Below are 14,558 nucleotides of genomic sequence, written 5' to 3'. Positions count from 1 at the left end.
TGTGTATGAGTAGTTACTCTTTATTACTGAGTAGTATTCCATGGTGTTGATGTACACAGTTTGTGTAACTGTTGACCTGTCAAAGGACATCTGGGTTGATTTTAGTGTTTTTGTTTGGTTGGTGTTTTTGGATATGATACATAAACATTTGTATATAGGTTTTTGCTGTGAACATAGGTTTTCATTTCTCTGGGGTAAATGCCTAGGAGTGTAATTGCTGGATTGTATGGTAGTTGCATATTTAGTTTTTTTAAAGCCCTGCCAGTCTATTTTCCAGAGTAGTTGTGCCATTTTTCTTTACCACAAGCAGTATACAAGTCATCTAGTTTTTGGGCATCTTCACCAGACTTTGGTGTTATCACTATGTTTTTGTTTTAACCATTTTGATAGGAATGTAGAAGTACAGTCTCTGCAGAGGGCACTTGGCATTATCAATTAAAGTTACAAATACACATACTCTTTTGACATGGTAGTTGCACTTCTAGAAGTCAATTCTCCAACTGTACTAGTGCAGATGTGAAACGACTGTAAGAGCAAAGAGCAAATTTATATATATATATAATATATAATAAAATATATATATATAAATATATATATATTTATATATATAAAAATATATATATGGTGAAATAAATTATATACCAACATAATGGAGTACTACCCAGCTCTAAGAAAGAGTAAGAAAACTCTGTATTGACTGTGGAAGAGTTCTAAGACTTATTAAGTTAAAAAAGTAAAATTCAGGGGCACCTGGACAGCTCAGTCCGTTGGGCTCTCAATAATACATCTCTCAGGGGCGCCTGGGTGGCGCAGTCGGTTAAGCATCCGACTTCAGCCAGGTCACGATCTCGCGGTCCATGGGTTCGAGCCCCGCGTCGGGCTCTGGGCTGATGGCTCAGAGCCTGGAGCCTGTTTCCGATTCTGTGTCTCCCTCTCTCTCTGCCCCTCCCCCATTCATGCTCTGTCTCTCTCTGTCCCAAAAATAAATAAATAAACGTTGAAAAAAAATTTTTTTTAATTCACAATTTTGAATCTGTAATGATATTTTCTTTTCTCATTTACAGCAATATGAGATTTTTGATGATTGCTTTAGCATATGCCATACCACTTGGTGTATTTGCTGGCTGGTCTGGAGTTCTGGACTTAATTTTAACACCAGTGCATGTCAGTCAAGTAAGTATTTCATTTCTTTATATGTTGGAGATATTTTTTAGTACGTTTAAATTGTAAATATTGTCTGCGTGTTCTTGGTTTAAACTTCAAGGCCTGGGTAACCATTATCCAATACCATTGTTGCGAAAGCAAGATCCTAGGGAGCCCGGGTATCTAGTGAGGTAAGCGTCTGACTCTTGATCTTGGCTCAGGTCATGATCTCTCAATTCATGAGATCGAGCCCCATATTGGGCTCTGCACTGACAGCGTGGAGCCTGCTTGGAATTCTCTCTCTCCTTCTCTGTCTGTCCCTCCCTGGGTCATGTTCATTCTCTCTCTCTTTTTCAAAAATAAATAAACTTAAAAAAAAAATCCTTTGAAATAGTTAAAAATAATATTGATTTTCTTCCTGGGTTTTGTTAACAGCCATGAATTTTACATTTATTTGGCTATTATTAATGATGCTAATCAACAGAAAAATAAAGAAGGAAAATCTTCCTTTGTTGACTCCATCCTAATCTTGCTCCTTACTTTATAAAGAAGATTAAGACCCCATCATCAAATATATGGCTAACGTCGACATCTAATTTCTCACTTTCTCCCTAGTCTCAGAATAAGGGTACCTCATTTCTTTAAAAATAACCATGTACCGGGGCGCCTGGGTGGCGCAGTCGGTTAAGCGTCCAACTTCAGCCAGGTCACGATCTCATGGTCCGTGAGTTCGAGCCCCGCGTCAGGCTCTGGGCTGATGGCTGATGGCTCAGAGCCTGGAGCCTGTTTCCGATTCTGTGTCTCCCTCTCTCTCTGCCCCTCCCCCGTTCATGCTCTGTCTCTCTCTGTCCCAAAAATAAATAAACATTGAAAAAAAAATATTAAAAAAAAAATAACCATGTACCTATGATTATTTTTGACCTATATTTTTGACCTATATGATTCAGGCCATGTATTCCTTCTCCTTACTTCCAGACAGCATGGTAGAAAGGGGTAGAGAGATTTGGAGGGGCAAATGGAAGCAATCCAGCACGCTGGTGTGACTTTCTATTGTATGAATGAACAACAATTTTCCATTCTGCTTTTGATGAACATTTGGATTGTTTACAGTTTTTAACTGTCACAATCACAAACAATGCTGTATGAATGTTATCATACATGTTTCTTGATGCACCTCTATACACATTTCTGTTGGATATGTAGCTAGCAATAGAATTGTTGGTTATAGTATATTCCTGGTTTGGTAGATGATGCCAAACTTCCCCAGAGTGGTTGTATGAGTTTATAGTTTTACCAGCAGGATATGAAATTTCTCATTGCTCCACATCTTTACCAACACTTGACAATGTTAGTCTTTTTTTTTTTTTTTTATTTATATATGAAATTTATTGTCAAATTGGTTTCCATACAACACCCAGTGCTCATCCCAAAAGGTGCCCTCCTCAGTACCCATCACCCACCCTCTCCTCCCTCCCACCCCCCATCAACCCTTAGTTTGTTCTCAGTTCTCAACAGTCTCTTATGCTTTGGCTCTCTCCCACTCTAACCTCTTTTTTTTTTTTTTTTTTTTTTTTTGTTCCCCTCCCCCATGGGTTTCTCTTAAGTTTCTCAGGATCCACATAAGAGTGAAACCATATGGTATCTGTCTTTCTCTGTATGGCTTATTTCACTTAGCATCACACTCTCCAGTTCCATCCACGTTGCTACAAAAGGCCATATTTCATTTTTTCTCATTGCCACGTAGTACTCCATTGTGTATATAAACCACAATTTCTTTATCCATTCATCAGTTGATGGACATTTAGGCTCTTTCCATAATTTGGCTATTGTTGAGAGTGCTGCTATGAACATTGGGGTACAAGTGCCCCTATGCATCAGTACTCCTGTGTCCCTTGGATAAATTCCTAGCAGTGCTATTGCTGGGTCATAGGGTAGGTCTATTTTTAATTTTCTGAGGAACCTCCACACTGCTTTCCAGAGCGGCTGCACCAATTTGCATTCCCACCAACAGTGCAAGAGGGTTCCCGTTTCTCCACATCCTCTCCAGCATCTATAGTCTCCTGATTTGTTCATTTTGGCCACTCTGACTGGCGTGAGGTGATACCTGAGTGTGGTTTTGATTTGTATTTCCCTGATAAGGAGCGACGCTGAACATCTTTTCATGTGCCTGTTGGCCATCCGGATGTCTTCTTTAGAGAAGTGTCTATTCATGTTTTCTGCCCATTTCTTCACTGGGTTATTTGCTTTTCGGGTGTGGAGTTTGGTGAGCTCTTTATAGATTTTGGATACTAGCCCTTTGTCCGATATGTCATTTGCAAATATCTTTTCCCATTCCGTTGGTTGCCTTTTAGTTTTGTTGGTTGTTTCCTTTGCTGTGCAGAAGCTTTTTATCTTCATAAGGTCCCAGGAATTCACTTTTGCTTTTAATTCCCTCGCCTTTGGGGATGTGTCGAGTAAGAGATTGCTACGGCTGAGGTCAGAGAGGTCTTTTCCTGCTTTCTCCTCTAAGGTTTTGATGGTTTCCTGTCTCACATTCAGGTCCTTTATCCATTTTGAGTTTATTTTTGTGAATGGTGTGAGAAAGTGGTCTAGTTTCAACCTTCTGCATGTTGCTGTCCAGTTCTCCCAGCACCATTTGTTAAAGAGACTGTCTTTTTTCCATTGGATGTTCTTTCCTGCTTTGTCAAAGATGAGTTGGCCGTACGTTTGTGGGTCTAGTTCTGGGGTTTCTATTCTATTCCATTGGTCTATGTGTCTGTTTTGGTGCCAATACCATGCTGTCTTGATGATGACAGCTTTGTAGTAGAGGCTAAAGTCTGGGATTGTGATGCCTCCTGCTTTGGTCTTCTTCTTCAAAATTACTTTGGCTATTCGGGGCCTTTTGTGGTTCCATATGAATTTTAGGATTGCTTGTTCTAGTTTCGAGAAGAATGCTGGTGCAATTTTGATTGGGATTGCATTGAATGTGTAGATAGCTTTGGGTAGTATTGACATTTTGACAATATTTATTCTTCCAATCCATGAGCAGGGAATGTCTTTCCATTTCTTTAAATCTTCTTCAATTACCTTCATAAGCTTTCTATAGTTTTCAGCATACAGATCCTTTACATCTTTGGTTAGATTGATTCCTAGGTATTTTATGCTTCTTGGTGCAATTGTGAATGGGATCAGTTTCTTTATTTGTCTTTCTGTTGCTTCATTGTTAGTGTATAAGAATGCAACTGATTTCTGTACATTGATTTTGTATCCTGCAACTTTGCTGAATTCATGTATCAGTTCTAGCAGACTTTTGGTGGAGTCTATCGGATTTTCCATGTATAATATCATGTCATCTGCAAAGAGCGAAAGCTTGACTTCATCTTTGCCAATTTTGACGCCTTTGATTTCCTTCTGTTGTCTGATTGCTGATGCTAGAACTTCCAGCACTATGTTAAACAACAGCGGTGAGAGTGGGCATCCCTGTCGTGTTCCTGATCTCAGGGAAAAAGCTCTCAGTTTTTCCCCGTTGAGGATGATGTTAGCTGTGGGCTTTTCATAAATGGCTTTTATGATCTTTAAGTATGTTCCTTCTATCCCGACTTTCTCAAGAGTTTTTATTAAGAAAGGGTGCTGGATTTTGTCAAAGGCCTTTTCTGCATCGATTGACAGGATCATATGGTTCTTCTCTTTTTTTTTGTTAATGTGATGTATCACGTTGATTGATTTGCGAATGTTGAACCAGCCCTGCATCCCAGGAATGAATCCCACTTGATCATGGTGAATAATTCTTTTTATATGCCGTTGAATTCGATTTGCTAGTATCTTATTGAGAATTTTGGCATCCATATTCATCAGGGATATTGGCCTGTAGTTCTCTTTTTTTACTGGGTCTCTGTCTGGTTTAGGAATCAAAGTAATACTGGCTTCATAGAATGAGTCTGGAAGTTTTCCTTCCCTTTCTATTTCTTGGAATAGCTTGAGAAGGATAGGTATTATCTCTGCTTTAAATGTCTGGTAGAACTCCCCTGGGAAGCCATCTGGTCCTGGACTCTTATTTGTTGGGAGATTTTTGATAACCGATTCAATTTCTTCGCTGGTTATGGGTCTGTTCAAGCTTTCTATTTCCTCCTGATTGAGTTTTGGAAGAGTGTGGGTGTTCAGGAATTTGTCCATTTCTTCCAGGTTGTCCAATTTGTTGGCATATAATTTTTCATAGTATTCCCTGATAATTGTTTGTATCTCTGAGGGATTGGTTGTAATCATTCCATTTTCATTCATGATTTTATCTATTTGGGTCATCTCCCTTTTCTTTTTGAGAAGCCTGGCTAGAGGTTTGTCAATTTTGTTTATTTTTTCAAAAAACCAACTCTTGGTTTCATTGATCTGCTCTACAGTTTTTTTAGATTCTATATTGTTTATTTCTGCTCTGATCTTTATTATTTCTCTTCTTCTGCTGGGTTTAGGCTGCCTTTGCTGTTCTGCTTCTATTTCCTTTAGGTGTGCTGTTAGATTTTGTATTTGGGATTTTTCTTGTTTCTGGAGATAGGCCTGGATTGCAATGTATTTTCCTCTCAGGACTGCCTTTGCTGCGTCCCAAAGCGTTTGGATTGTTGTATTTTCATTTTCGTTTGTTTCCATATATTTTTTAATTTCTTCTCTAATTGCCTGGTTGACCCACTCATTCGTGAGTAGGGTGTTCTTTAACCTCCATGCTTTTGGAGGTTTTCCAGACTTTTTTCTGTGGTTGATTTCAAGCTTCATAGCGTTGTGGTCTGAAAGTATGCATGGTATGATTTCAATTCTTGTAAACTTATGAAGGGCTGTTTTGTGACCCAGTATATGATCTATCTTGGAAAATGTTCCATGTGCACTCGAGAAGAAAGTATATTCTGTTGCTTTGGGATGCAGAGTTCTAAATATATCTGTCAAGTCCATCTGATCCAATGTCTCATTCAGGGCCCTTGTTTCTTTATTGATCGTGTGTCTAGATGATCTATCCATTTCTGTAAGTGGGGTGTTAAAGTCCCCTGCAATTACCACATTCTTATCAATAAGGTTGCTTGTGTTTATGAGTAATTGTTTTATATATTTGGGCGCTCCGGTATTCGGCGCATAGACATTTATAATTGTTAGCTCTTCCTGATGGATAGACCCTGTCACTATTATATAATGTCCTTCTTCATCTCTTGTTACAGCCTTTAATTTAAAGTCTAGTTTGTCTGATATAAGTATGGCTACTCCAGCTTTCTTTTGGCTTCCAGTAGCATGATAAATAGTTCTCCATCCCCTCACTCTCAATCTAAAGGTGTCCTCAGGTCTAAAATGAGTTTCTTGTAGACAGCAAATAGATGGGTCTTGTTTTTTTATCCATTCTGATACCCTATGTCTTTTGGTTGGCGCATTTAGTCCATTTACATTCAGTGTTATTATAGAAAGATATGGGTTTAGAGTCATTGTGATGTCTGTATGTTTTATGCTTGTAGTGATGTCTCTGGTACTTTGTCTCACAGGGTCCCCCTTAGGATCTCTTGGAGGGCTGGTTTAGTGGTGACAAATTCCTTCAGTTTTTGTTTGTTTGGGAAGACCTTTATCTCTCCTTCGATTCTAAATGACAGACTTGCTGGATAAAGGATTCTCGGCTGCATATTTTTTCTGTCTAGCACACTGAAAATCTCGTGCCAATTCTTTCTGGCCTGCCAAGTTTCAAAAGACAGATCAGTCACCAGTCTTATAGGTCTCCCTTTATATGTGAGGGCACGTTTACCCCTTGCTGCTTTCAGAATTTTCTCTTTATCCTTGTATTTTGCCAGTTTCACTATGATATGTCGTGCAGAAGATCGATTCAAGTTACGTCTGAAGGGAGTTCTCTGTGCCTCTTGGATTTCAATGCCTTTTTCCTTCCCTAGTTCAGGGAAGTTCTCAGCTATTATTTCTTCAAGTACCCCTTCAGCACCTTTCCCTCTCTCTTCCTCCTCTGGGATACCAATGATGCGTATATTATTTCTTTTTAGTGTATCACTTAGTTCTCTAATTTTCCCCTCATATTCCTGGATTTTTTTATCCCTCTTTTTCTCAGCTTCCTCTTTTTCCATAACTTTATCTTCTAGTTCACCTATTCTCTCCTCTGCCTCTTCAATCCGAGCCGTGGTGGTTTCCATTTTGTTATGCATTTCGTTTAAAGCGTTTTTCAGCTCCTCGTGACTGTTCCTTAGTCCCTTGATCTCTGTAGCAAGAGATTCTCTGCTGTCCGCTATACTGTTTTCAAGCCCAGCGATTAATTTTATGACTATTATTCTAAATTCACTTTCTGTTATATTATTTAAGTCCTTTTTGATCAGCTCATTAGCTGTTGTTATTTCCTGGAGATTCTTCTGAGGGGAATTCTTCCGCTTGGTCATTTTGGATAGTCCCTGGCGTGGTGAGGACCTGCAGGGCACTTCCCCTGTGCTGTGGTGTATAACTGGAGTTGGTGGGCGGAGCCGCAGTCAGACCTGATGTCTGCTCCCAGCCTACCGCTGGGGCCACAGTCAGACTGGTGCGTGCCTTCTCTTCCCCTCTCCTAGGGGCGGGATTCACTGTGGGGTGGGGTGGTCTGTCTGGGCTACTTGCACACTGCCAGGCTTGTGATGCTGGGGATCTGGCGTCTTAGCTGGGGTGGGTAGGCAAGGTGCACAGGGGCAGGAGGGGCAGGCTTAGCTTGCTTCTCCTTAGGTGATCCACTTCAGGAGGGGCCCTGTGGCAGCAGGAGGGAGTCAGATCCGCTGCCGGAGGTTTGGCTCCGCAGAAGCGCAGAGTTGGGTGTTTGCGCGGAGCGAGCAAGTTCCCTGGCAGGAACTGGTTCTCTTTGGGATTTTGGCTGGGGGATGGGCGGGGAAGATGGCGCTGGCGAGCGCCTTTGTTCCCCACCAAACTGAGCTCTGTCGTCCGGGGGCTCAGCAGCTCTCCTTCCCTTTTTCCTCCAGCCTTCCCGCTTTCTGAGCAGAGCTGTTAACTTATGACCTCCCAGACGCTAAGTCGCGCTTGCTGTCGGAACACAGTCCGTCAGGCCCCTCCGCTTTTTGCAAGCCAGACTCGGGGGCTCTGCTCGGCCGGCGAGCCGCCCCTCCGCCCCGGCTCCCTCCCGCCAGTCCGTGGAGCGCGCACCGCCTCGCCGCCCTTCCTACCCTCTTCCGTGGGCCTCTCGTCTGCGCTTGGCTCCGGCGACTCCGTTCTGGTAATCCTCTGGTGGTTTTCTGGGTTATTTAGGCAGGTGTAGGTGGAATCTAAGTGATCAGCAGGACGCGCGGTGAGCCCAGCGTCCTCCTACGCCGCCATCTTCCTCCAAGACTCCTTTTTTTTTTTTTTAAATGTTTGTTCATTTTTGAGAGATAACATAAGTGGGGGAAGGGCAGAGAGAGAGAGGGACAGAGAATCCTAAGCGGGCTCTGTGCTGACAGCAGAGAACCCAATGCGGGGCTCAAACTCATGTGAGATCATGACCTGACCCAAAGTCTGACATTTAACCAAATAAGCCACCCAGGTGCCTGAGTCTCTAAAGTTAGAAATGCTGGGCACCTGGGTGGCTCAGTCACTTGAGCGTCTGACTTCGCCTCAGGTTGTGATCTCACAGTTTGTGGGTTCAAGCCCCACATTGGGCTCTGTGCTGACAGCTCGGAGCCTGGAGTCTGTTTCAGATTCTTGTACCACCCCCTCCCCCACACTTGTGCTCTGTGTCTCTCTCTTCCTCAAATATAAATAAACATTAAAATTTTTTTTTTTATTTTTTTAATGTTTGTTTATATTTGAGGGAGAGAGAGACAGAGTGCAAGCAGGGGAGGGGCAAAGAGAGAGGGAGACACAGAATATGAAGCAGGCTTCAGGCTCTGAGCCATCAGCACAGAGCCCGACGCAGAGCTCGAACTCAGGAACTGCAAGATCATGACCTGAGCTGAAGTTGGTCACTTAACTGACTGAGCCACCCAGGCGCCCCTAAAAAAAATTTTTTTAAGTTAGAAATGCTAATGGATATGCAGTTAAATGCCACTATAATGGGGCGCCTGGGTGGCTCAGTTGGTTAAGCATCTGACTTCGACTCAGGTCATGATCTCACGGTCCATGAGTTCAAGCCCCGCATCGGGCTCTGTGCTGACAGCTCAGAGCCTGGAGCCTGTTTCAGATTCTGTGTCTCCCTCTCTCTCTGGCCCTCCCCCATTCATGCTCTGTCTCTCTCTGTCTCAAAAATAAATAAACGTTTAAAAAAAAAATAAATGCCACTATAATGATATCTTTTTGTTTGATATTTGAATATCCTTTTTTGTGACACACCTGGTCAAGTCTCTTGCCCACCATTGGGCTGCCTTTTTCTTACTGATTGTAAAGAAGAGAGCTATGCAGGGCACCTGGGCGGCTCAGTCTATGAAGCATCCCACTCTTGATTTCAGCTCAGGTCATGATCTCATGGTCATGGGATCAAGCTATGTGCACATCAGGCTATGTGCTCATGGTGCGGAGCCTGCTTGCAAATTTCTCTCTCCCTCTCTCTCTGCTCCTCCCATGCACACACTCTCTCCCTCTTTCTCAAAATAAATAAACTTTTTGTGAAAAAAAAAAAGTACTAAAATATATTTTTAAAAAAGAGCTGTGCAGAAGGAAGCTCCCCAGAGCACTGTATGGGGTCCTCAGCACGTCTTAGACTGAGAAATGAACTGCACATGTAAACGGCAAAACTATTAGAGGCTTAACAGAAAGATTTCTATGAGGTTGAAAGCAGAACGAATACAGTAGAGGGTAAGCAGTGCTGGGCTCTTAGAGTTCTAGCTCAACCAGAATGGTAATACCTCATTAACACCTTTTTAATACCTTGGGCTTCTGCTAAGACACAGAATCTAGGCCAAAATTTAAAATCAAGAACCATGTTCTAGGTAAGATAAGGCCTATTCTACTTAGACCCACAATACCCAAGGCCTAAAAACAAGCCCTGACAAAAATCTGCAGAGGAGACAATTTGGAGACTGAATCCTACCAAGTGAGGGGGTCTTGAGAAACATTTAGGTTTCTACTTATCTTCCTTAATAAAACACAAAATCAAGCCAACAGAAGTTCAAGGTGATCAGTTATTAATTGAACTGCCTACTAACACAAAAATCAACCATTTTAGAGAAAGATAAAAGGATCCAGAACCTTTATATTGTGTCATCCACAGCATGTACCACACTGTTAAAAAAAAATTAGACGGGGCGCCTGGGTGGCTCGGTCGGTTAAGCTTTGGCTCAAGTCATGATCTCACGGTTTGTGGGTTCAAGCCCCACGTCGGGCTCTGTGCTGACAGCTCAGAGCCTGGAGCCTGCTTCAGATTCTATGTCTCCGTCTCTTTCTGCCCCTCCCCTGCTCATGCTCTCTCTCTCTCTCTCTCTCTCTCTCTCTCTCTCTCAAAAATAAACATTAAGAAAATTTTTTTAAATAAAAAAAAAATTAGAAAATTGTGGCCCATATTTACAAAAAGGAAGTATTGAATAGAAACCAACTCAAAGATAGCCTACATGTTGGACATAACAGAGACCATAATGCAAAAGAGTGAGAAAGAAAGAAAGAAATCTTTGCTTGCTTAAAGTTGATGAGCATATTCCCCTATGTTAACCTGTGGCACTGTGTTGTCTGGTGCAGTAGCCACTAGCCAATCATAGCTATTTAATTTGGAATTTAAATTAGTTGGGATGAAATAAAGATAAAAATTCACTTCCTCAATGGCCACCTTCTGGCTACCTTTCAGGTGCTCAGTAGCCACTTGTGACTTGTGGCTGCCATATTTTGGACAGTGCAGATACAGAACATATTTGTCATCATAGAAAACACTGTCAGTGCTGTTCTAGAAGTTTTATCATTAGTCCTGTCACATTTAAACCTAGAATTGAATTGTGTGCTCATTATAAGGTAGGTGTTAAGTTTCTTTTTTTTTTCCCCATATAGGTATGCATTAACCTGGTATCAGTTTTTGAAAAGATTATGCTTTTCTTATTGTACTCTAGTGTCAACTTTGTCTTAATGAAGTGCCCTTATGTGCACAGATGTGTTTCTAAACTGTTTTTTCCCTTATAGTCTATTTTGCCTGTCTTTGTGCCAATACCAAAGTGTCTCAAGTGTTTTAGTGTTATAATAAGTTTTCGTATTTCATAGAATAAATATGCCCCTTTATTGGGATTTTGACTAGAATTTTTTGAATCTAGAAGATCACTTTGAAAATTAAGGTCTTTGTAATACTGAGCCCTCTGAACCATGTTCATTGTATTTCTGTACATTTACTAAAGTCCTAATGTCTCTGAATGATGCTTTATAATTTTCTGCAAAGAACTCTTCTATGTATTTGTTAGATTCAGTCCCAGGTATACGATATTTTCTGAGGCTATTGTAACTGGTATCTTTAAAATTTTTTCTTTTCTGGGGCACCTGGCTGGCTCAGTCAGTAAAGCATGTGACTCTTGGTCTTGGGGTTGTGAGTGTAAGCCCCACGATGGGCTTACTTAAAATTTTATTTTCTGTTGGGTGGCATATAGAAGTATAGTTGACTTTTGCAAGGAATTGAAATATACCTGATCTTGTATCCAGCAGCCTTGTTAAACTCACTTACTTGTTTTAGTAATTCACCAACAGATACATTGGCCTCTTTACATATCAGTTGTGACTAATGACAAGTAGATGGAGAAAAGTACATTTAAAAAAATTTAACACTTGAGATAATCATATGATTTGTCTCTTTTAAATTTCTAATGTGGCAAATTACATTTACTGATTATTAAATGTTAACCCACCTTGCATTCCTGTACCAAATCCTATTGTCAGTGACTTGTTACATTTTTTATATATCACTGGACTCATATGTTCATGTTTTACTTAAGACTGTTTACATTTATGCTCATGAATGAGATTGGACTATAATTTTCTTTTCTTTTTCTGTCCTTTAAGTTTTGGTATCAGGTTTTTACCAGTCTCAAAAACAAATAAGGAGGCATTTTTTTCCCCTCTCTTAGTGGGGAGTTTGTGTAATCTTGGTGGTTTGGGGCTTTTGTTTTTCCCTAAATATTTGGTAGAATTCACTGATGAAACCAGCTAGCCTTCTTGTAAAAGGGTTTTTAATAAGGGTTCAGTTTATTCAGTAGTTATAACATTACTCAGATTTCCCATGTATTCTTACATCAATTTTAATAAATTGTACTTTTTTAGAATTTGTTCATGTCATCTCATTTTTCAAATTTATTGGTAAGAAGTTCTTCATAGTATCATCTTATGATTTCATTAGGTCTCCAAGATAAGTCAATGTGTCATTCTAGATACTGATTATGTATCTTCTCTCTCATTTTTCCCTTTAGTAATTTCACCAGTGTCTCTTTAATGAATCCTTTTCTATTTTATCAGCTTCTGATTTTATATCTTTATATTTTTCTATTCTGTTCGTTTTTTGTTTTTTGTTTTTTGTTTTTGAGGGAAGGTACTTTGCTCTCCTTATTCTAACTTTCTCTTTAAATTTTTAAAAATGTTTTTATTTATTTTAGAGAGAGACAAAGAGAGAGTAAGCAGGGGAAGGGCAGAGAGAGAGGGAGACACAGAATCTGAAGCAGGCTGCAGGCTTTAGGCTGTCAGCACTGAGCCCAACACGGGGCTCAAACCCACAAACCGTGGGATCATCACCTGAGCCGAAGTCGGACACTTAACCGACTGAGCCACCCAGGCGCCCCTCTAATTTTTTGATATAAATGCTTAGATCTTTGGTTTTCAGCTTTTCTTTTTAATGTATGCATTTTAAAGCTATGTATTTCCTTTTAAATATAGCTTTATCGTCATTCCACAAGTTTTGCTAAGTAGGATTTTCATTATTTTTCAATTTCAAATGTTTTCTAGTTTCCATAGTGATTTCTTCTTTGAACCATGGGTTACTTAGAACATTTTCTTAATGTATAAACTCTTGAAGATTCTCTCGTTCTTTTTTTTTTTTTTTAATTCCTAACTAAATTGCATAAATGTGATCTGTATTTTCAGTAGTTTCAAATTTGTTCACCCAGTATTTGGTCAACTGTATTCTATAATTCTTGGGTATGGTGTTATATTGTAAGACGATGTAATTAGGTGCACATAAATCTAGAATTATAATATCTGACCAGTGAATTGAACCTTCCATCCATATGAAGTATTATTTATTTCTAGTGATGCTTTTGCCTTAAAACTTATACATTATACCAGCTTTCTCTTGACTGGTGTTCGCATGGTGTATCTTTTTACATTTCTTTACTTTCAGACTTTCTTTATGTATACCTCTTATAAGCAGCATGTCCTTTTTTTTCTTTAAGCCAGTCTGATAATCCTTGTGTTTTAATTAGAGTATTTAGTCCATTTACACTTAATATAATTATTGATAAATTTGGGTCGGGATCTATCATCTTATTGGTTTCATTTTTTTCAGTCTATCCTTTTTTCTACTTTCTTACTTTCTTCTGGGTTAAGTAATTTTCACTATTCTGCCTTCCTCTTTTATAAGCTTGATAGTTATAATCTCTTTTATTATTTAGTGGTTACCCTAGAAAGTACAGAATGCTCTTGTGATTTATCAACACCTATTATAAATTACAACTTTCACTTCTTCCAAGACAGCCCAAGATCCATAGAACTGTTCAACATTATTTAACCCTCTACAATCTTTTGTGCTATTATCATCACGTTTTACACTGCACAAAACATTATTATTATTGCTTATATAGTCAGTATTTAATTAGATTCACCTTCATATTTGCCCATTTTGTTGCTCTTCGTCTCTTTATCTACAGTTTTCCACCTGTGATCACTTTTCTTCTGTCTAAAAAGCACTGTTTAGTGAGCATGTGGTTTGGTTTTTGTGCAGGTCTGCTTGTGACAAATTCTCTTGTTGCGGGTTTGTTCTTTATTTTTGCCTGAAAATGTCTTCATTTCACCTTCATTTTTGAGGATTATTTTCATGGAGATAGAATTCTTGATTGGCATTTTATTATCTTTTGGTTCTTTGAAAATAATCCCATTTTCTTCTGGCTTCCAAGAAGTCAGCTTTTAAGTTTAAAAGTTTGTTGCATTTAAGGTTTTTTCTTTGTCTTTGGTTTCAGCAGTTTTACTATGGGATAACTAGGTGGTGACTTTGAAATTTATTCTTCTTGAGGTTTGTAGGACTTCTTGAACCTATAACTTGATGTCTGCCATCAGTGTCTGAAAATTCTTTCTTTCTTTATTTTTTTAGTTTATTTTTTGAGAGAGAGAGAGAGAGAGAGCAAGCAGGGGAGGGATAGAAAGGGAGGGGGAGAATCCCAGGCAGGCTCCATGCTGTCAGCACAGAGCCCAATGCGGGACTCAAACTTATGAACCATGAGTTCATGACCTGAGCCAAAATCAAGAGTCAGACACCTAACCAACTGAGCCACCCAGGCACCCCAGTGTCTGAAAAT

At 39.8% G+C, this 14,558-nt stretch overlaps 1 protein-coding gene across 1 annotated transcript in view; it reads left to right on the top strand.

Annotated features, from left to right (window-relative positions):
* Positions 1 to 14,558, top strand: part of SLC49A4 (solute carrier family 49 member 4) — a 94,945-nt gene that overhangs the window by 40,711 nt on the left and 39,676 nt on the right. The window contains exon 5 of the mRNA XM_025914012.2: positions 1,065 to 1,173. Within this exon, the coding sequence (XP_025769797.1) occupies positions 1,065 to 1,173 (109 nt within the window). The remainder of the gene's footprint in view (positions 1 to 1,064; positions 1,174 to 14,558) is intronic.

The sequence above is a fragment of the Puma concolor genome, chromosome C2 (genome assembly GCF_028749965.1).
Source record: "Puma concolor isolate L17-30 chromosome C2, mPumCon1.1.hap2, whole genome shotgun sequence".
Classification (NCBI taxonomy): Eukaryota; Metazoa; Chordata; class Mammalia; order Carnivora; family Felidae; genus Puma; species Puma concolor.
This window is presented reverse-complemented; position numbering and strand designations above follow the sequence as displayed.